Here is a 21848-nt window from a genome sequence, read left to right as displayed (position 1 = left end):
TGTAGTTTACATGGTTCTTAGTTATTTCACTGTCTATAGTTTACATTATATTAATTTATCGTCACTAGCTTTCAAATCCATTCGACTGTTGTGCTTGTTTCAGTACGAAGCTGCTAAAGCATGGACTAAATGGGAAATGATGACTGCACATCTTCTTCCAAATGAAGAGAGCATCAAAAGAGGGGACATCGACATGTTTTCATTGGTAAATTGTTTTTTCATGCCAAACATTATCAAGTGCTTCTAGTCATGGATTTAAATTTCGGTTTCGTTTTCGGTTTCGGATATGTCCGAAACCGGAATTTCGGGTAAAAAATCAAAGCAAATTTCATTATTGTACTGAAATTTCAGCCAAAACTTTGTAAACAAACTTAAAAAATCCCAATTTTCTGAAATTTCGTACTCTGGCAGAAATTTCGGGTTTGGGTGATTTCGGTTTCGGTCCCAAACGAAATTTAAAACCATGCTTCTAGTTACATCTCTCTGGCATCTCAATATAAAAATTAATTGTACTCTTTATAATGTAGTCTCGTTAATATGGATCCATGTGACGTAAAATGTATGAGAGTTGTTTTGACCAAGCATCCATGTGACTTTAATTCTCGAACGCTAGTGTCAGGCTCAAAAGCTTTTGGCGGTCCCATTGTTGTTGTACATGTTCAAGCATATATAGTCCCCATTTACACCAAATTCAATGTTTGTAGGTAATTGTATATTCCTTAGCTTATCACCATTGGCCAAGCAACGCAGGTTTTACAAACCAAGGAAGCAGGATTCTTCCTTGGGAGTGGGGAACCGTGATTCCCCGTTCGCGAATCCGAAACGGGAATCTTCTCAAATCCCAAAAAACTGGGAATCCCGGTTTGGATTTGCTGGAAACCCGATTCCCACTTTTGGGAATCGCGGTTTATGATTCCATGGAAACGCGATTCCCACTTTTGGGAACCACAGTTTAATGTTATGTGAAACGCGATTTTCCGGCGATTCCCCGGAGATTCCTTTGCGATTTCCACCTCCCCAATGATTCCTGGCGAATATCCGGTGACTCTCTGGCAACTCTCCGGTGACTTCACGATTCCCGCTTCCGATCATTCCGGGAGCCTTCGATTCCCGTTTCGGTTCCTTCTTTCGATTCCCGTTTCGGTTCCTTCTTTCGATTCCCGCTTTCGATTCCCACTATGGCAACCTTGTTACAAACTATTGGAAGATGTGTTACTACAGTATTCAAACAATCGTTTCGATCTGTAGTACCAGGTTATTAATAATGAGAGTCCAGGTATTACCATCAATGCGACCTTTTATTGACTATTCTTGTTGCAAAGAAACCAAGATGCTTTGAGGAATACCCTTATTGATTATAATGTGTACTTCAATATCTATTCCAATCTTGGGGGCTTACCTACCTGGGGGACTTTATTTGGTGCTCTAGTAGCGCTAGTCCTATTTCAAAATTTTAAAGCATTTTACATCAACGCTAGGGCTATTTTACTCTTTTCTTTTTCTTCTTAACAATTGTATATGTGCATATGTATATATACACATGTAAATACATACACATATAGACACACAAATATATATATATATATATATATATATATATATATATATATATATATATACACACACACTAGGGGGACAACCCGTGCGATGCACAAGTGGGAAGTTATTTTAGATCCAAAAGAAATCGTGAGAAATAAAAAAATCAATAAAATAATGGCCGAACCTAATTCCACAAACAAAATCCAAATTATTTTGTCATTTGGATAAAAGAGATCTATCAAGCAAAAAAATGCGTAATTTTAGTACCCAAACTAATTTAAGATTGGAGAAAATGTTCACATCATTAACTTCCTTTTTTTTTTGAATGGTAACTGATATATAAATAAAAGGGGAACGACCGAAAGGAAACCTCCCGCCCCCCCCACTAGGTCAGAACTACACACAGGAAAAGAAAAAAGAAAACAGAAAACATTACAATAAGAAATTAAGGGGGAAGAAAGTCATAAAGCTCCAGAGACTGCTTTATCACACCCGCTTTAGCCAAACTATCAGCGATTGCATTGGCAGATCTCCTAATATGAAGGAAATCCACCGAACATCCGACCGAAATATCCTTTATTTCATCGAATAAATGAAGAAATCTCCAAGGAGGATTTACCGAACCCTTAAGCCACCGAATGACATTTACAGAGTCTCCTTCCACGATAGTGTTTGCTACCCTCTCTCTTCCTAACATTAGGATTCCTTGATAAGCGGCTCTGACTTCAGCTTCAGTAGAATCGGCGACTCCTATCGGCCCGGAAAAAGCCTGCACAACATTCCCCTCTGAATTCCTTAATACGCCCCCGATCCCAGCTGGACCAGGGTTACCCAAGCTTGATCCGTCAAAATTCAGCTTAGAAAAGCCTACTGGAGGATTGACCCATTGCTGAGCGATTCTATGGGTGGGTATTTGACTGTTGCAGACCACTGTCCATCCCGCCCACAAGTCGAAAGTCGAAACAAATTTGAACAAGGGCAAAGACCTTGCCCAAGAAATCGATAAGACAACTACTTTGATATATAGGCAATAGGAAGAAGATGAAAGCCCCTCGAAGATCCGATTGTTTCTTTCCGACCATAAAACCCACAGCGTAGCCAGTAATGAAATCGACCACAACACTTTACCTTTTGACCTCCATGGATTAAACGCCCACCCCTCAAATAGATCCTTAACTTGGGAAGGGAAAACCCACTCGATGCCGAATCTCTCCAGAACCCGTCCCCATACCACTCGAGCGACTTTGCAATGGATAAATAAATGCTCCGCCGATTCTTCTGCTTCGAGACACATAGCACAATGATTGACTATGATCATATGCCTAGCCCTCAAAAAATCTACCGTTTGAATACGTCCTTGAATCACCTTCCACCCGAAAAAACATATACTAAGAGGAACCTTCATCTTCCACACTTTTGCCACATACTGATTTGCCGCACTCGGATACAGGCCTTTGTGGAAAGATTTTATCGAAAAATAACCCGATGTGTCCCACACCCAGATCCTTTTATCCGTCCCAGATGGACTAATGTAGTTGTCCTCCAATATCTGAAAGAAAGAAATCAACGATAACAATTCCCTGTCGAAGAAATTTCTGCGGAACAACGGCTTCCATATCACCTTATTGGCCCGAAACTCAAAACAATCTTTGACTACAGCTTGTTTGTCCCTGGCCACCACATATAAATCAGGGAACAAGTCTTTTAGAGGTATGACGGAACACCATACCATATTCCAAAAAGAAATTCTATCCCCCGAGTATACTCTATATCTTATGCCGCAGTCGAAACATGGACTCAAACGCATAATATCCCGCCACAGTGTCACTCCAGGTTTGTTGAATCGATTAAGAGAACTCCAATTTCCCACGCCTGTGCCATATTTACCACCAATCACATTCGCCCATAACTGAGTCTGTTCTTCGCCAAACCTCCACAACCATTTCCCTAGGAGAGTGTCATTAACCTGTTTGATCTTACGAATCCCCAAACCTCCGCCGAGTACCGGCTTGCAAACATCTTCCCAGGAAACCAAAGATAAGCTCTTTTTATCTTTTGAACCTCCCCACAAAAACCTCCGCTGGATCAATTCGATTTTCTTTGCAATAGAAACGGGGCACCTGAATAATGATAATTGGTAAATAGGAAGATTCGACAGCACGGCCTTGATCAAGGTCAATCTGCCCCCAATTGATACCAAATTCCTTTTCCATGAATCTAGTCTCCGTTCGATTCTTTCCACAATTGGTGCCCACGCCCCTATTTTCGGTCTGCCACCTCCCAACGGAAGCCCAAGATAAGAAGAAGGGAACCTATCCAAAAAGCATCCCATTAGATGCGCCAAAGTCTTTGCTTCCTCCTCCCCCACATTCACATCATTAACTTCCTCTTAGTTCAGAAACCAAGAACCTATGTTGATTGTATATGTCGATGATATCATTATCATAGGTAGTAATTCAGGGGGAATCCTGAATCTGAAGGCTTTCTTACAAAAGGAGTTCGCTACAAAAAACTTAGGATGTCTCAGATATTTCCATGGGATAGAAGTGGCATACTCCTCTAGTGGTTTGTCTCTATCACAGAAAAAGTATGTTTTGGATTTGTTGGAGGAAACATGAAATCTTGGTGTAAAACCTGTGTCTGCACCTATGGATCCCAATGTCAAACTAGTTCTAGAAGAATGGGACTTGTTGGAGGATACTGGTAGGTATTGAAGACTCGTGGGCAAGCTTATATACCTTATTGTGACTCGTCCTGATATATCCTATGCTGTTGGCGTAGTCAGTCAGTACATGACGTCCTCTCGTACTTCACACTGGAGTGCAGTAGTTCAAATCCTCAAATATCTGAAGGGTGCATCAGGAAAGGGCTTATTATTCAAAAGACATGGTCATATGCGAATTAAGGGATTTTCTGATGCTGATTGGGCTGGATCTCCTGTAGATAGGAGATCGACTACTGGGTATTGTATTTTTGTGGGAGGCTACCTAGTATCTTGGAAAAGTAAGAAGCAGGACGTCATCGCAAAGTCAAGTGCAGAGGCAGAATACAGAGCTATGGCTCACACGAGTACACAGAGATTATCTGGCTGAGATCACTCCTGTCCGAGATTGGTATTGTATCTTCTTCACCCTCACAGTTGTACTGTGACAACAAGTCGCCATTTATAACGCGACAAACCCAGTTTTCCATGAGCGAACAAAGCATATCGAGGTCGACTGTCACTTCATACGTCAAAGGATTCAGAAGGGGGAGGTATGTACTGTATTTATTCGATCTGTAGATCAATTGGCCGATATGTTCACAAAACCGTTGAATAAGGCAAAGCTGGGCGATATTTGTAACAATCTAGGAATGTTTAACTTATACATTCCAGCTTGAGGGGGAGTTTTAGAATAGGTCTAGCCTAATATGGGCATTATGGTCATTTGTAGTTAATCTGTTATATAAATATTTAGTGAGGGGGAGTTATCTCTCTAACTCACATTTTCTCCTTAATCTCTCTTAACAGATACATATGAAAATGATAAAAAATTATGCTTTTTTTTTCAATGACAAAAAATTATGATGAAATTTCAGAAAATGCTAGAAAATCTATTTAAAACGGGGAAACTTAACCTTTTAGATTCAAAATATTAAAAAAATAATAAATAATATTTGAAAATCATAAAAAATTAGAATGGACAAGGAAATTTAAAACAGGGAAACTTAACCTTTTAGATTCAAAATATAAAAAAATAATAAATAATATTTGAAAATCATAAAAAAATAGAATGGACAAGGCAATTATTTAAATTACACAACTCATATTATTGTAGTATTATATACTGTATTTTATAATATTATGTCTATTTTTAGTTTTATTAAAAATTTGAAAAAATCATGGACCTTTCAGAAAAGCTATTTTAGATTCAAAATATTTAAAAAAATAATAAACAATATTTAAAAATTGTAAAAAAAATTAGAATGGGCAAGGAAATTTTTTTTTTTTTTGAAAAATGACAATATATTCATATTATGCATTACAAGCAGAAGGGACCAGGAGTCCCCCTTGGTACAAAATTTAAGAGGCATTGAACCTGATTCATATGCACAAGTTAAGAGATTTTAGAGACCTACTGGGTCTTCAAAAAAACATTACATATCGGCTAAACAGCTATTCTCACCAAAGACCTACATTCTCCACACCTAAACATTCATGGGCCAAACCAAAGACCCATTGACCTTGGCATGTCAAAGATTATCAGAGGATAATTCCTCAAGCCGCGAAGGACGAAAGTCCCTCAAGCACACTCAGATAATCCCATTACCACCCAAATTCGTCAATTAGAGTAAAGAGTTCAATAACTGGAGCAATAAAGACTTCCCAAACTCCTCCTTCCAACACCCTTCCAAAAAGCAATTTCCCACCAAGACAACCCTCAAGAGCCCACCAGAAACTATTTACACCGTAAGGAAATCCCCTAATTTCTTCAGAGCTTTGAGCTCCCTACCACCCCTGCCTGGTGTCTTCCCTTCTTCAGCCACGTGTCGTTTCTCTATGTCAAGGAGCATCTCTTCGCTTCTCTACATTTTCCTCAAAACTAATTCCCAGAATAGTGCCCATTTTTGACATCTCGTCAAATTCCTCTGAGAATGCCTGCTTCTCTTTTTCTAGCAACTCTACATTTTCTCCCACCGAGGCATGCTCAGCCCTTTCAAGACATCCTTTAATCTTCCCACTGAGATTTGCATCTGTAGAATCTCTCCACTGACCAGTCTCTTGAGACGGCCTCTCACTGACTTCATCCTCCCAATCCTCTTCTAAATCCGACCCCTCTTCCAAGGCTTTCTTCTATTCCGCCAGAGCTTTTTTGAAATGGAGAAGGAAATTATTTAAATTACACAATTCATACTATTGTAGTATTATATACTGTATTTTATAATATTATGACTATTTTTATTTTTATTGAAAATTAAAAAAATTAAATGAAAATCTAAAAACTCAGGCATGTGCAAATTTAGCCATGCCCTGTTATACCTAAAATTTATGTTATATTTTCTCACTATTTTCTTTCTTTGTTATAATTTTTTTATAAAATGTTTATAAAATGTTAAATAATCATTTTAAACAAGAAACTATCTTTCATTGCCATTTAGTGTATTAGTGGTATTCTATACCAATATGTGTTTTATAATTATATTTCTATGAGTTGCATGTGAAATGTGGTGTATGTAACTATGTATTATGTATAAATATTTATATCAATTACATGTGTAACGTGGTGTTGCTAAATTATTAGACATGCGTGACAACGCATGTCACTAGGTGTTCAATTTTAAACCATTATGAGTGTTTTCTTGCACATGTCATATTTTATAGTGTGTATATGTGCTAATTCTAGCATTCCTTGAAGTTTCATCATAAATATCTATCATTTGAATATGTTTACATACACTTTCGTGATTTTACAGGATTTCTATTGAAATTTCCATATGAAACTGGCATGTCTCTATTTCCATCACGACCAAAGCAGAGACTGAAACCAAAACCTGAAACCTTTAGGAAGAAAAGTGTACAAAAGGAGTTTGTAGGACAATTCTTTCAATGGGCACGAGAAGAATGACACTTGTTTTATTCTATGTGAGTGATTATTATAACTAATGGAGCCAACGATGAAATTCTAAGGCTTAATGACAATCTGAAAGAATATTTCAACATGAAGGATCTTGGAAAACTAGTACATAGATGTGGTGGTAGAAAGAAGGTAAAAAAAATTGGTCTTACTGCAACATACGTATGCTTCAGGCCTGTTGAAAGATTTTGTTTGTCCATCTGCGATATGGTAGGTAGGTGCATTACATTATGTAACACTCCCCGATATAATTTTTGCAATTAATCAGGTGTGTCAATTAACCATTTAAAAAAATAAAATCAGGTGTGTCAATTACTTGCGATTGAGCCTCTAGCTCAGTTGGTCAAGGCATTGTTCTTCAGCCTTGAAGTCGGGGATTTCAATCCCAGCTTACTGCCCAAAAGGATGTGTCAATTATTTCATGTCCCTCGCGAGGAACACTTGTGAGCAACTAAATGTATTATGATGTATCTAAACATACATTTGATTATGGGTGGTATCCAATTCAAAGAAGTGGGCACATCAATATACTTGGCTATAGATATACTGATTGGGTTGTGTTGATGCCAAAATCTGGATCTTTGATCGAATAGCTGGTAGACGTTCTCTACGGGGTATCTACAATCACAGAAAATGAGGTCAGGGGTCCCAAGCTTGATCCTGGACGACCACTTCCCCACTCAAGTCAGATTTTGCACCACGAGGTAATAATCCAACAAGACAATGAGAAATATAACAAGGTTATCAAGATTCAGAATGGGCTTTCTCTGGGTATTGAGTGGTAGGTAGGAGTAGAAGACGGGGGGGAAAGAAGGTTATAATGTTTAGGTAGACCTTTGTCCTCGTTTCTCGTTAGTAAGACCAAGCTGGAGGAGAGTTGAGTTCTATGAAGTCGGTAGAGTTCTCTCTGATTTATCCTCTTTAATGAGAAAGCTAGGAGAGAAATCGATCATTCTCTTCATGTAAATCCATGTCTTTTATGCTGGATGCATGCATTAAATCCCGGATTGTGCTCCACGTGGACCTAATTAACTTGGGATAAAGTGGACGCTCTTTACAATCATTTGGAGGCAAGTTTTATGAACCTGGATTGGATAATAGTAGGACACTACATCTAACCCGTCAGTAAGGTAATGTGTATGGCACGACAGATGTGCATGCAAAGGCATGGTGATGAAAGGAAGGAAGCGATGATCTTCTTGATGAGTAGATGACACGTGGCATGATCTTGGGGTAATACCAATTTTGTCCTGTCATATTGCCCCTACTCCCTCGGTCCATTGCGTGGATCGAGGAAGTAACCTCTCATTCTTCAAGAGATTCTGACGACTTTTGTACTTATGATGGTATGGGGATTTGAAACGACATGACTCTTAGTCGGCGATATCCTTTGGGAGATTTCAATGTAATAATGACGCACCGGTTGACTTCCAAACTAGGAGATGCCATGTGTCTCTGTCCGCCCGTATTCCTCTTCACGCGAGGGATTATTTATATGAAGGGTGTTGAAGGCTTCTGTATCCCTTCATATTTCAAAAACCACTTCTTGCTTCTCCAAACATCTTCAAAATGCTAACAATTTCCAGTGCTTTCTCATCCAACAAGGGCAAGGCTCCCATCATCAATGCCGACAGCTCTTCAGATGAAGACCTTATGCCACGCCCCCTGCTCCGAAGAAGGCTAAACTGGACGAGGGTGCCCCTTCCGTTGCTGCACCTCTCCGCTCCCTCTCTCCCGGCTAAGGAGAGGTATCTATGGAAAAGTACGTTTCTCGAGTGATTGCTTCACTATTCCGTCTCTTATAGGAAAGAGGTCAGGAGACCCGTCCTTAACAACCCTCAGAGCATGCTGAAAAAGGGTTTATCAATGAAAATATAGAAAATGATCAGTCTTTAATGAATAAAGGGTTCTCAAACCAAGCCTTAACTATTACACTAAGAAAATTGCCTCAACAGAGCCAAGTTTAAAGTTTATGAGTTTCTAAAGTTCTGCAGAATTTAAAAAAAGGATTTTACCTACTGACCCTCACGAGAACCGGCACGGCCCCAATAGGAACTTCAGTTTCTTCTCCATCACAGGTCTCCCTCGGCTTCACATCCTCAGATGGAGGGCTCTCGTCGACCGCTACTTCACCCTCCGGAGAGTCCTCCACTACGCCCCTCTCGGAATAGTGAAGCAATCGCTCGAGAAACGTACCATAGATACCTCTCCTTGGCTGGGAGAAGGGGAGCGGAGAGGTGCGGCAACGGAAGAGGCACCCTCATCCAGTTTAGCGTTCTTCGGAGCAGGGGGCGTGGCATAAGGTCTTGATTTGAAGAGCTGTCGGCATTGATGATGGGGGCCTTGCCCTTGTTGGATGAGAAAGCACTGGAAATTCTCTGCATTTTGAAGATGTTTGGAGAAAAAAAGAAGTGGTTTTTGAAATATGAAGAGATACAGAAGCCGTCAACACCCTTCATATAAATAAACCCTTGCGTGAAGAGGAATACGGGCAGACAGAGACACGTGACATCTGCTGGTTTGGAGGTCAACCGGTGCGTCATGGACCGAGGGAGTAAGGGGCAATATGATAGGACAAACTTGGTGTTACCCCAAGATCATGCCACGTGTCATCTACCCATCAAGAAGATCATCTCTTCCTTTCATCACCATGCCTTTGCATGTACATCCGTCGTGCCATGCACGTTACCTTGCTGACGGGTTAGATGGAGTGTCCTACTATTATCCAATCTAGGTTCATAAAACTTGCCTCTAAATGGTTGTAATTTGTAAAGAGGGCCCACTTTATACCAAGTTAATTAGGTCCACGTGGAGCACAATCCGGGATTTAATGCATGCATCTAGTGTAAAAGGCATGGATTTACATGAAGAGAATGATTGATTTCTCTCCTAACTTTCTCATTAAAGAGGATAAACCAGAGAGAACTCTCCCGCCTTCATAGAAATCAACTCTCCTCCAGCTTGGTCTTACTCAGGAAAGGAGGACAAAAGTCTGCCGAGACACTATAACCTTCTTTCTCCCTAGTCTTCTACTCCTACTTACCACTTAATACCTAGAGAAAGCCCATTCTGAATCTTGGTAACCTTGTTATATTTCTCATTGTCTTGTTGGATTATTATCTGGTGGCGCAAAATCTGACTTGTGTGTCGAAGTGGTCGTCTGGGACCAAGCTCGGGACCCCTGACCTCATTTTCTGTGATTGTAGATACCTCGCAGAGAATCTCTACCAGCCGTTCGATCCCAAATCCGGATTTTGGCATCAACAAGTTGTAGACGGCGCTTTTGATGCCTTTATATTTTGAACCCATATGATCGCGCCATGTATGCGTGTTCCATCCTATGACAGGATGGGGATGTAGGTTCGTATGTGGCAAATCCATAACATAAAGAGACTCTAATCTCTTTCCCTTACGTTTTCTGTTTTTTCACAAAGTAAGGGTTCCGGCGAACAGAGAAGATTTCCGGCGAGTCTTTTGCTTTTTAGATGAGTTGAGTTGAGTAGGGGTATTCATTAGCCGGCCCCAACTACAAAGGCTTAGTTGAGTTGAGTAGTAGACTGAAGACATGCGTGACAACGCATGTCACTAGGTTTTAAATGTTGTTAAACCCTTATGGAATGCTATCTTGCTTATATCATGGTTCCCAAGTGTGTATTTGTGCCTATTCTAGTATTCCCTAAAGTTACACCTTAAAATTCTATCATTTTCGATACGTTTCCATGATTTTACATGATTTTCACTAAAATTTTCAACTGAAACCGAAATATTTACGTTTCCGTGGTGACTGAAATTTAAAACCTTGGTTGTAAATTTGTTCTTGCATTGAAATTTTCCTTTTGAATGATCGATTTGATTACTGATGATAAAATATTGAAAGGTTAAGATGTGATACCATATGTAATATCAAATTGTTTACCACTTTGAATCTATAGGCATCTATGTTTAGTAGCTTTGTGTTTTGGCAACACACTGGCTTTTCTTCCGCATCAAATGTTTCTCATCTTAGTTAATCTAACATGGATAGGGCCTTTGATGTGAATTTCATGTTGTCCATATTCGTTTTCTATATGCAGGCATTTGCACGGATTGAGAACCATTACTTTATAAACAAGGGATTTCTGCCTTCAGATTCATTCCTGTTGGATAATATTGACAAGATACGGCATATTAGAACTGTAATTGTGCAGGTAAATTCTTTACTCAGGTTAGCCACTTGTAATGGAAACTGTGTAATTTACAATGCTAACATGAGATGTATGATTGATTTTACAATATAATTTGAAGAACTTGAGATTGCTACTTGGTTCTTGCCTGGTAGTATGTTTGAAATTAGGGTTAACTACTCTGCCTAGGCATTTATTTCCTTCGAAGCATATGATAACCCATGGAGACAATAAATTTCATTGGAAATCTTTACTTTTTTAAGGGTGGTTGTGTGAAAAGGCAAACTTTTAAATTTAAACTTTTCAGACATTTATTTTTAGCTGGGGCTGGAAAATTCCTTATCTTAATTTGCTATTGTAAAGCATCTAGGTATTATGTTATGCATAAAAACATGGGCATTGATTTTAAAATGAAAAAACAAAAAAAAAAAAAGTTGGCAAAAAGAATTGTTGCAGCCTCTATTTTCTAATATGAATTTTCATTTGGGAACACCCGATTTGCATGAAAATGTGAGAATAGTGTAAATTGCATGTGTTGAGAGTTTGTGTGATTTAAACTTATCTTTATTTCAGCTATACTGCAGAGGAGTAATTTGTATTTTAATGGAATTGCAAAAATTTAAGAAAGTAGCAATTGAAAACAAGAATAAAATTAAAAATACTTGCTAGAACTGTTGGTTCATCCCTAGAAACAAAAACAAAGGCCTGCTAGTATGAATAGTGAGGTGAATAGTAAAAGGTGTTTGTTAAATATGAAAATCCAATGTACATATATGCTAAAACTCCCAACATCTAGTCTAAACTCATTTCGACTTCTCTTGCTTCTCCCTGCGGGTCGAGATGTTTTGGGAGGTAACAAGTATCATCGGCCCCCTCTTGATTTACATCAATTCCTCCTAGTTGGAAACAACTTGTCGTTGAGTTTGAATTGGGAAATCTGCTCACTCCAACATTGTAGAACTTTCAACGCTTGTGAATTCTTTGAGATGTACTATGGAAATACCTTCCATCAAATCGAATACTTGAAACATGGAATACCTACTTCCATAAGACGTCAGTTGTAATCTCCTAAAGTTTTTGTCCACGATGTTTTCCAGAATTACATATCTTCTCTAGGTAAAAATCTGTAGAATTGTCAAAGATAGTGTGTTCGAAAGCTGCACCTTCATCAAGTGTCTTGCTCAAAAGCTTCGAAACGTCGTCTAGTGTATTCATTATTTCTGTGTAGAGAGAAGCTAACCTGTAGAATCAACATCCACATCATGAACATATTCTTCATCATCTATTAATTGATTGTAAAAAAAATAACTTGTATTTTTCAATACTTTCATCGTCAAATTCTTCCTCTTTGAAAGTCTCTTCTTTGGAGTCTTCCTTTACCTTATTGTTGTATTCATCAAAGTTTTCCAACATATCCTTCTTGTCATAATGTAATATCCATGCTAGTTTGGAGCATATTCTATCTTATCTCAATCAAGTCATCATCTTTTGTTTGAAATCTGAATCATTCTTCGGCAAGAACTGAAAACAAACTAGGTAAGAACCTAATCATTCTGAGTCCAGAACTAAAAAAGAACCAAACAATAACTAAAAGCCAGGCAAGAACCTAATTTATGTAAATCCACTACCAATCATTCTTAGGACACCTATAAATGACGAGAAATAGGATCCCAGCATTATCCCTTCTGGTTTGACACAAGAAATAAAAACAAACAAGAAGAACAATACAAGGGCCTGAAAATAAATCAAAATGCCTTTCTTTTCTTCTTCCATAGGGAAAAAGGAGCAAAACAGTATTTTTTTATGTGTCCTCCTCCTCCTCTCGTAGTCACACGAGTAGCGAACTCACTGTCACGACTTACAACTCACTAGGGAATAAGCAGAGATCTAAAATCAAACCGGTTGCCAAGAAGAAGCCTAGTCGAGATTAGGAAATTGATGATCTCCTACAGCTGCAAGAAGTAAGGATCAGGTCTCGATAACAAAACACACACAAATAATTTTTTTTTGAAAGATGACTATTTCATTGATGCTATGAAAGATACATTAGCTACCAGAGGTCCTGACTTGCAATACATAGAATCAATAAAGGCTGGACAGGTATACACTCCTAGGTCATTAACAACATAAAGAACAAAGGTTATGAACTTGAATACTTGTCCAGGGCCTCCAGGCCATCGCATTTGCATTCCAATCCCCAAAATCCTAACCATCTACAAGGATCCTTAAACTCCTCCCCACAGCCCTTTATCAACACAGACTTATCAGCATCCTTCTACCCAAATGCCACAAAACTCATATCTTACTCCAGATATCTTTCGAATTGTGCATCACGCCATCACCACAACTTATCTATTCCGCACACTTCTCCAAATCATCCAATATATGTTGGATTAAAAAGTCCGGCACCTCAGAGAGATGACATGAACTAGCTTGATATTCCATTCCAGAAGGAAATGATAACTAACCAGGGCAAAACATAATCTCACCCAAAAGATCAAGAGGGTACAGGGATTACTTCAGCTTCACCCTTTGCTACGGTTACAAGGCTAGAAATATATGACCTTGCAGCTTCCCTCACCTCAATAACTGAGGCAATAGATCATTGGCACGATAAAATAGATAAGGACCGCTACAAAACTCCGAAGAAAACCTATGGTGGACCGACCATACATGGACCAACTCAAACCAAACAAAGATAACTTCGATTCAAGAGACACGCTTCTAGGGAAGGCCCTAGACACGTGGCTAAAGAGCAAGGCTCCACCTACCAGGAGAACATAAATGTCAATGGCCCGCATTAGCTGCCAATTTGGATTTGCACATAGGGGACTGCACCTCAGGCTCGACCAATCCATTGAAAGGGTCACCAAGCCTGCCAAAACCCAAACATGACTCAAAACCCACATTGGGAAAGGCACCAGGAAAGACAGATTGGAAATTTGAAAACAAGCGGGGCCTCAAGGGGACAACGGGGCCCGACACAGATCATCGACGGGGACGGGATCCGAACTGACATCAGGGGGTCGCCGGACCAAGGGGGCGGATAACCCAAAATCTGAAGGATCAAGGACTTCAATCCCAATTCTATAAACATGATTCAAAACTCTGATTCTGGCAAAAGAGCCTGAGAGAATCCTTCGAGGGGCTAGAATTTTCGCCGATACAAAACTCATGCAATGCTGATGTTTCTCCTCCATTTCGGTTTCTAAAACCCTTCCAAAAAGACTCCCTATAGCCTCCACGGTTGATATGGCCCAAACATGTAAGGGAATACCATGGAATTTAACCCATAGAGCTTCCTCATGTTGAACATATTCCTTATTCCACGGAACAAGAGAATTTAATTGCGTTTTCAAAATCTCAGGGCTGCTGGAAAGAGATTTAGAGGCCTGTGCCTCAGATTCAAACATGAAGAGGATTTCATCTTCAGACAATATACATGGGCATTGGAGGGATGGGATACTCCAGGTTTTCTGCGCCCAAAGCCAAATGTCCTCTAGAGGTTGACTAGGGATCTTAACTTTATCCACAAGGCAAGCTTTTAGGGAAGCATTCATTTGAAAGTCCCCATTATGGATGGGGTGTGTACCAAAAATCAGCTCCATTAGATCATCCTAGGTTGTCCATTTGTCGGGGTGAAAATGGACAGATACTGTTTGTCCACTAATCTACCCATTTTTTCACCCCATAAATGGACACCCTAAGATGATCCAATGGAGCTGATTTTTGGTGGGCACCCTATCCATGAAAGGGCCCATCAAATGAATGCTTTGGATCCCATCAACAGTGTGGGCCCACGCTTGTTTTTGCACTCGAGCACAGATACCCTTGCTCGAGCGCAGAAACCCTTTACTCAAGTATATATACTAATACACACACACACACAGAAAGAGAGGTGGGAGAAGATCTTTGATCGGTTTTTTGGTAAGAAATGGGTTGTTCTTTAGTGAGTTTAAGGATTTTTCTCTCAAGGTAGATGAAGGATTTAAGGATTTTACTTTGGGTGTTCGCCTATGAGGTTTATTTCCTTTCTTAAACTTTTATTCCAAAATAGCCTTTGAAAGGGTTTTAATGTTATTAGAGAGTTAAGTTAGTGTACATAGATTCATATTAATGTTTTGGTGTAACTCCATTAGTGCCTTATTGTCGTGAGGACATACCTTGCTTATCTTGTGTGGTTAGTAATAGTTAGTACATGCGCTCACCATGGGTACTGCATTTAGAACAAGATTGCAAAATGCTTTGGTATTCGAACCTTTTCTTACACGATGTGTAGTTCTTGTGAGCATCTCATACCATCTCTCTCTCTAAAAAAATGAACCATGCTACCCCCTCACACTTCCATTGATGGGTATATATGACATAGAAAAGTTAAAACAACATCTTAGTGCCAAAGCGGACTATAGGGAATTGTTCTTATAGATTTTGAACTAACTAGTTGGGTACTTTTTGGTCTGAGTTACGATTATTGTTGTTCTGCAATACTGATACATTGCGATTATTAGGTTGCCATCCATTTCTCTTCTAACTTAGTATTCCATGAGAGACACTACACATTGAGATTGACTTCCTCTTTGTGAGAAAAGACAGTTTTAAAGATAATATCTTCACCATATGTGAAGATCTAAAGTCAATTAGAAAACATGTCCACCAAAACTCCGCGAGCTTGTGGACATTACTAACAAGCTAGTCATGCTTGAAGACTATTTGTGATTCACCAGTTTGAAGAGTTTTGTGTTGAGAATTAAGATGCATAGTTATTTTTGTTGGTGTTATGATGCTTGGTTTTTAATGACTACTTTGATTTATGTGGTACTCAAGTTTATTTTTAGGGGTTTTTACAGGGAGCCCTTCGTAAAGGACTAAAATATCTATCAAAATGCCTCCTTTCTAGGATACTACATACACATTCTTGCTTTATGTTATCTATACATATTTCACTCGAGTCCTTGCCCTAACCTCCTCAAACCAACTCTAGTTATCTTTAAGTTTGAAAATAACTTTGTTATAAACTGTATCTCTTCCCATCCCACCATCTCCATTGCCACCACGTGTGACTTTAAAAACTCCATCTTCACCTTCTCATTTTTTAGAGCTTCAATTTTGTTCTTACAGCATTTCCATGTCTTCTGGTTCTCTACTTTTGAGACTTCTAATAAGGTTTTCTTGTTTGAATGGAAAACAATTTTCCCTTTAAGCTTCAATTATTTTTTTGTGTCAACAAGTTGTTTCCTATTTAGGTGTTAAATCGCTCATTTTGCTTTCTTTTTTCTGTGGAATCTTGAAATGAAGGTTGAGAAACAAATGACTGATTACAATTTTGAAAATGGAAAATGCTACAATTATTTAAGTTTTGTTGATTGGTGTATCAAGAAACAGCAAAATTAGCTTAATTTAGACATCTCGGCTGTAGGTTGTATCACAGCAAGAGATAAGTTTTGCCTTTTTCTTCTAGAAAATGAAGTCACAGAAACTTCTGAAATTCCATTTTGAGAATATGTAATTATAAAGATATAGAAAAAAAAAAAAAAAAACCCCTTTTTTTCCAAAACTATCTTCCTTAAATTTCTTATAATAGGATAGACACCTATCTTGACCATGAATTTGGACTTTGATTTTAAAGATTATAGAAAAAGTGATTTTTGATTAAAAAATCCTAGAAAGTTTGGAGTTTGGTGGTGAGGTAAAAGCCTTGAAGGTGTAATTTTTTTCCGCCCAGTTTTTGGTCGTGTGTAGCTGAACTATGGTAACAAAGTTGCAAATTTATGGGCAAACTACAGACCAGGTACATCCTTATGGGTTCATGCTGCCATTGTGTTTGTTCACAATTTTTAGCGAACCATGTAAACCATATATGAACAAGCCACGTGAATTTTTTTAATTCAAATCCCTCATAAACTACAAAGGCTCTTCTTTTTCCAATCAAAGCTGCAAAATCAAATATTGCTAAAATGCTAAGTTTTCACCCGTTCTCTTCAACATTTTGGGGCCCTAATGTTGAGTTTTCCATGTAATACAAATTCTCATTGAATATTAGTTGAGTATACATGTGTCTTCTTTGTGTCTTTCTAGGGGATATAGCATATCTTTCAAAAATATAAGATATAAAATTAGTCCTATCCCCTAGTAGTATACTGCAACATGTATACCACCTACTTGGTACTGCGACGTGTATACCACCTACTTGGTACTGCAACATGCACTTGTACCACGTACTTGGTTGTCTAGCATACCTATTACTATGTGCTGAAATGGCTCAAACTACTAATTTTGGCGGGGTTGGCATCAATGTACATCAGTTTTTGTATTCAACCGACCTCAACATCTTGTTAATGACAAAAAAAGGCATATGTGAACAGCTGAGTGTGATGATGGGCATTTGAAAGCTAGGATATTTGGTTGTGGCAGTGGAGATGTTAGGATGGGAAAAGGAGAATTGACAAAGGGCAGTAAATGATAAAGACGAGTCGAGAGTGTTTTCAAAATTGACCTTGGTTAGGGAGGGTAGGGACTCGTGTGGGATGTGTTAAATAAAGAATGTCTTTGCATGAAATATTCTATGAAGGAGTGAACTTCCTAATGTTTTAGTGATTTGCTAGGGGATTGATGTTCAAACCCTTTCTTTTAATTTTTCTTCACTTAGTTATCCTTAAATCTTTTAAGGCACAGTTGTAGAACAGATGAAGGGGGTGTAGTATCCAAATTGGATATGGAGAAGGCCTATGATTGGGTGGAATGGGCATGCCTGGATTACTTGTTAGGAAGAATGGGTGTTGGCGGCAGGTGGAGACTATGGATTAGAAGTTACTTGATGTCAGCATGCTTCTCGATGCTGATCAATGGATCTCCTAAAGGGTTCTTCAAGTCGTCTCGGGGTCTGCGGTAAGGAGACCCCATCTCCCCTTTCTTGTTTGTTATAGTTGTTTGAGACATTGATTAGGCTAACAGAAAAAGGCAAAACCCTTGGTCTGATTGACGGCTTTAAAGTCAGTCAAGATGGCGTTGTGGTGTCTCATCTTCGGATTGCAGACAATACCCTCCTATTTAGTTCCCCTCAAGTTTCGAAAGTAGTGAATTTGAAAGCTATTCTTAGATGCTATGAGTTGATTTCGAGCCAAAGATTTAATTTATATAAATCTAGAATCTTTGCCTTGAACGTTGACTCCCAGGCGGCTCTAGGCAGACTAGGCTTGGCAGGGCTTATGGGCTACAAGTTGGATTAGTTTCCGTCCACTTACTTACGGTTGCCTTTAGGGGCGGGCAGATCGAAGAAATCAAGTTGGGACCCTATAGTGGAGAGAATAGAAAAGAGATTAGACACTTGGAAGCGAAATCTAGTGTCGAGGGATGGCAGGGCTACCCTCATAAAAGCAGCTGGGTAATATTCCTATTTATCACTTATCCTTATTCAAGTGTCCCATGGATTCACGTTGGACACACCCAGATTCTTGTCGTAGCCATGTCCCGCACGAATCTTGTTTTTTTCGGGTGAATCCAATTCATCGTTGTTTCTGTTGAAATGCGAATCCTTTATATTTCCCTTTAAACGTATTTTCTTCTTAACTTTTTTTATATGAATGTGCAATCCGTACTATTTTAATAAAAACCCTTGCCCCTCGATCCTCGAACATGACCCCCTTCCACCCTAAACTCTCTTAATACAAAACTTGCCTCAACCCTCTATCCACAAAATTTTCACGAATATATATATATATATATATATATATATATATATATATATATATATATATATATGCACACACACACACACACACACACACACATATATATATATATATATATATATATATATATATATATATATTTATATTTTAAATTTTGAAAACTTTATTTTATTTAAAAACTACCGAATCCGAATCCTACTTTTGGGGGTTTGCCGAATCCGACACCTCGAATCTGTGTCGGATCCCGACACGCGAATCCGAATCCATGCAACACTGCTTTCAAGGGTGGAGGGTTGGGGATTAGAAAGATTAAACAACTAAATTTAGCTCTCATGGGAAAATGGTTGTGGAGGTTTGGAGAGGAGTCTCAGCTTTTTGCCAAAGTGATAGCTAGTAAATATGGCGCTGCCCCAGGTCATTGGGTTTCTTTAGAGGGTTTTAGAAAACAGGGGGTGACGGTGTGGCAAGACATCATGCGTCTTAATCATAAGTTCCCAAAAGTAACTAGATTCAAAGTATATATAGGGGGATCGTATAAGCTTTTAGAAAGAAAAGTGGTGTTTTGCGGTTCCTTTAAAAGACCTTTTCGTTGACTTGTTCGTGGTAGCTGTGACTAAGGAAGCCTTCGTGAAGGATTACTTTGAGAGGAGTGGCGGCTGGGTTTTTTGGAGGCCAGTTTTCAGAAGAAACTTCTTTGATAGAGAATTACAATCCATGGCTTAGCTTCTTGAGATGTTGCAAGGGTGCAATGTCAAGCTGTCTGGAGCAGACAAAAGGGTTTGGATCTAGGATTCTACTGGGGTTTTCACTTCTATATTTATCTTGTACCTTGTCATGTTCTCTCTAGAGTAGCTAGACTGTGGAAGATCAAGCGCCTCCTTGAGTCTGTACCTTTGTTTGGGCCACTTGTCTTGGTCGGATTCAGACGATCGACTTCCTGCGTAAGCGGGAGATTCTGATAGTAGATATTGCGCCCTATGTATAGCGGCAAGGGAATTAGTCAACTGTATCTTCTTGGCTCTTGGACTGTGCTTTAGTCAGGGAGGTTTGGATCATAGTTGCCAGGGTGGGAAGCGAAGCTGGAAGCGGAAGCGGGAAGCGAGGGCTTTCAGGAGGGGAGGAAGCGTCTCTAAGTAAGATAAGCAAATTGAATCCAACTACCATAAACGAATCGAATTTCAACCGAAATAGACTCTTAATTCCAACGAAAATAACTAATTTACATGTGAATCCTATTCCCAACCGTGAATCAAAATATAACATATCAAAGATAATACAAAAATTTCTCATGTAATGGACAATTAAATGATTAATCAACTTAAATGATTAAATAATTACTTTCTTAAATGGAGAAACTAATTGACATCACTTTACATGTCAATTGAATAAAACTAAAATACACATCAACATTACTACATTAATACACTAAAATGAAGTGGGACAAATGGATAAGCTTTTAGTGAATTTGATCATTAAAGAAAAATAAAGAATACGGGGAAAATAAAGAGGAAACTTTAAATACATATTTTTTCTTCTTCCTTTTCTTATAATTATTCAATTAAGAAATTACAAAATTTCCCAAATGAATATTATTGATTTAATAGAAAATTTTAATGTAAGAAAGAATGGTAAGCAGGAAAAAAAAGAAAAGTGAAGAAAAAATATTCCAAACCATAGTTACCGGATTCGCCATCTGCCCTCCGACCCGCGATCCGGGGTTGCGCGATCCCAAACCTGGTTCGCTAGCGACCCGGATCGCGAAAAATGACTACCTGCGGCAACCCGCGGGAGAGAAAGAAAGAGATGGATATAGAATAAGGGAGAGATGGAGAGAGAGCTACAAATTTTATATATTTTGGGTTGGATTGGAACTAGAGCTTTCTTTTTGAAAAAAATATGTTTGGCATACATGGGGTTTTTTTATTTTGTTTATTAAATGGATATAGTATGGACTATGGAAGATATTCATACATTCAAACGGGAACTTTCTTTTTGAGAAAATATGTATGACATAAATGAGGTTTTTATATTTTGTGTATTAAATGTATGTAGTGTGTACTATGGAATGATATTCTTGTAAAAATATACGAAATTATATATATATATATATATATATATGTTAATTAACCAACTTCTCCAGAAGCTTAAGCTGTTGGAGAAAGGCGTTATTTATCTTTTATACTTTAACACTCCCCCGCACGTGTGGCCCACTTGCCAAACACCTGGCACATGTGGTCCCACTTTGGGCCGACCATCGCATGTGGATTTTTGCTATCCGGGAGGTTTGAACTCGAAATCTGGCTCTGATACCATGTTAATTAACCAACTTCTCCAAAAGCTTAAGCTGTTGGAGAAAGGCGTTATTTATCTTTTATACTTTAACAATATATATATATATATATATATATATATATATATATAGAGGAAACTGTTGGTGAGCTTAAGCTCACCAAACTTATGGTGAGCTAGCTTGCCCAATCACATGGGGGCCCACTTTGTTAGGATGATCCAAACCATTCATTTGAAAGTCCCTTACATAGATGGGGGGTGTACCAAAAATCAGCTCCATAGGATCATCGTAACCCCTCCATTTGTGGAGGACAAAAATGGACAGACACAAATCTGCCCCATTGTTGTCCTCCACAAATGGAGGGGTTAGGATGATCCTATGGAGCTGATTTTTGGTACACCCCCTATCTATGATAAGGCCTTGAAAATGAATGGTTTGGATCACTCCCCAAAATGTGGGACCCATGTGATTGGGCAAGCTAGCTCACCATAAGTTTGGTGAGCTTAAGCTCACCAACAGTTTCCTCATATATATATATATATATATATATATA

General features: G+C 38.7%; 1 protein-coding gene across 2 annotated transcripts in view; it reads left to right on the top strand.

Annotated features, from left to right (window-relative positions):
• Positions 1–21848, top strand: part of LOC143851300 (proline iminopeptidase-like) — a 69771-nt gene that overhangs the window by 32282 nt on the left and 15641 nt on the right. Inside the window, exons 8-9 of one of the 2 annotated variants that reach the window (XM_077360678.1) lie at positions 104–205; positions 11228–11341. In XM_077360678.1, coding sequence (XP_077216793.1) covers positions 104–205; positions 11228–11341 — 216 coding nt within the window. The remainder of the gene's footprint in view (positions 1–103; positions 206–11227; positions 11342–21848) is intronic. The other variant, XM_077360679.1, reaches the window with a different exon arrangement.

Source organism: Tasmannia lanceolata, unplaced genomic scaffold (assembly GCF_043159265.1).
Source record: "Tasmannia lanceolata isolate RefF3 unplaced genomic scaffold, GAP_Taslan_0.1 ptg000018l, whole genome shotgun sequence".
Taxonomy (NCBI): Eukaryota; Viridiplantae; Streptophyta; class Magnoliopsida; order Canellales; family Winteraceae; genus Tasmannia; species Tasmannia lanceolata.
The sequence above is the reverse complement of the archived record's forward strand: the minus strand, read 5'-3'. Positions and strand labels throughout refer to the sequence as shown.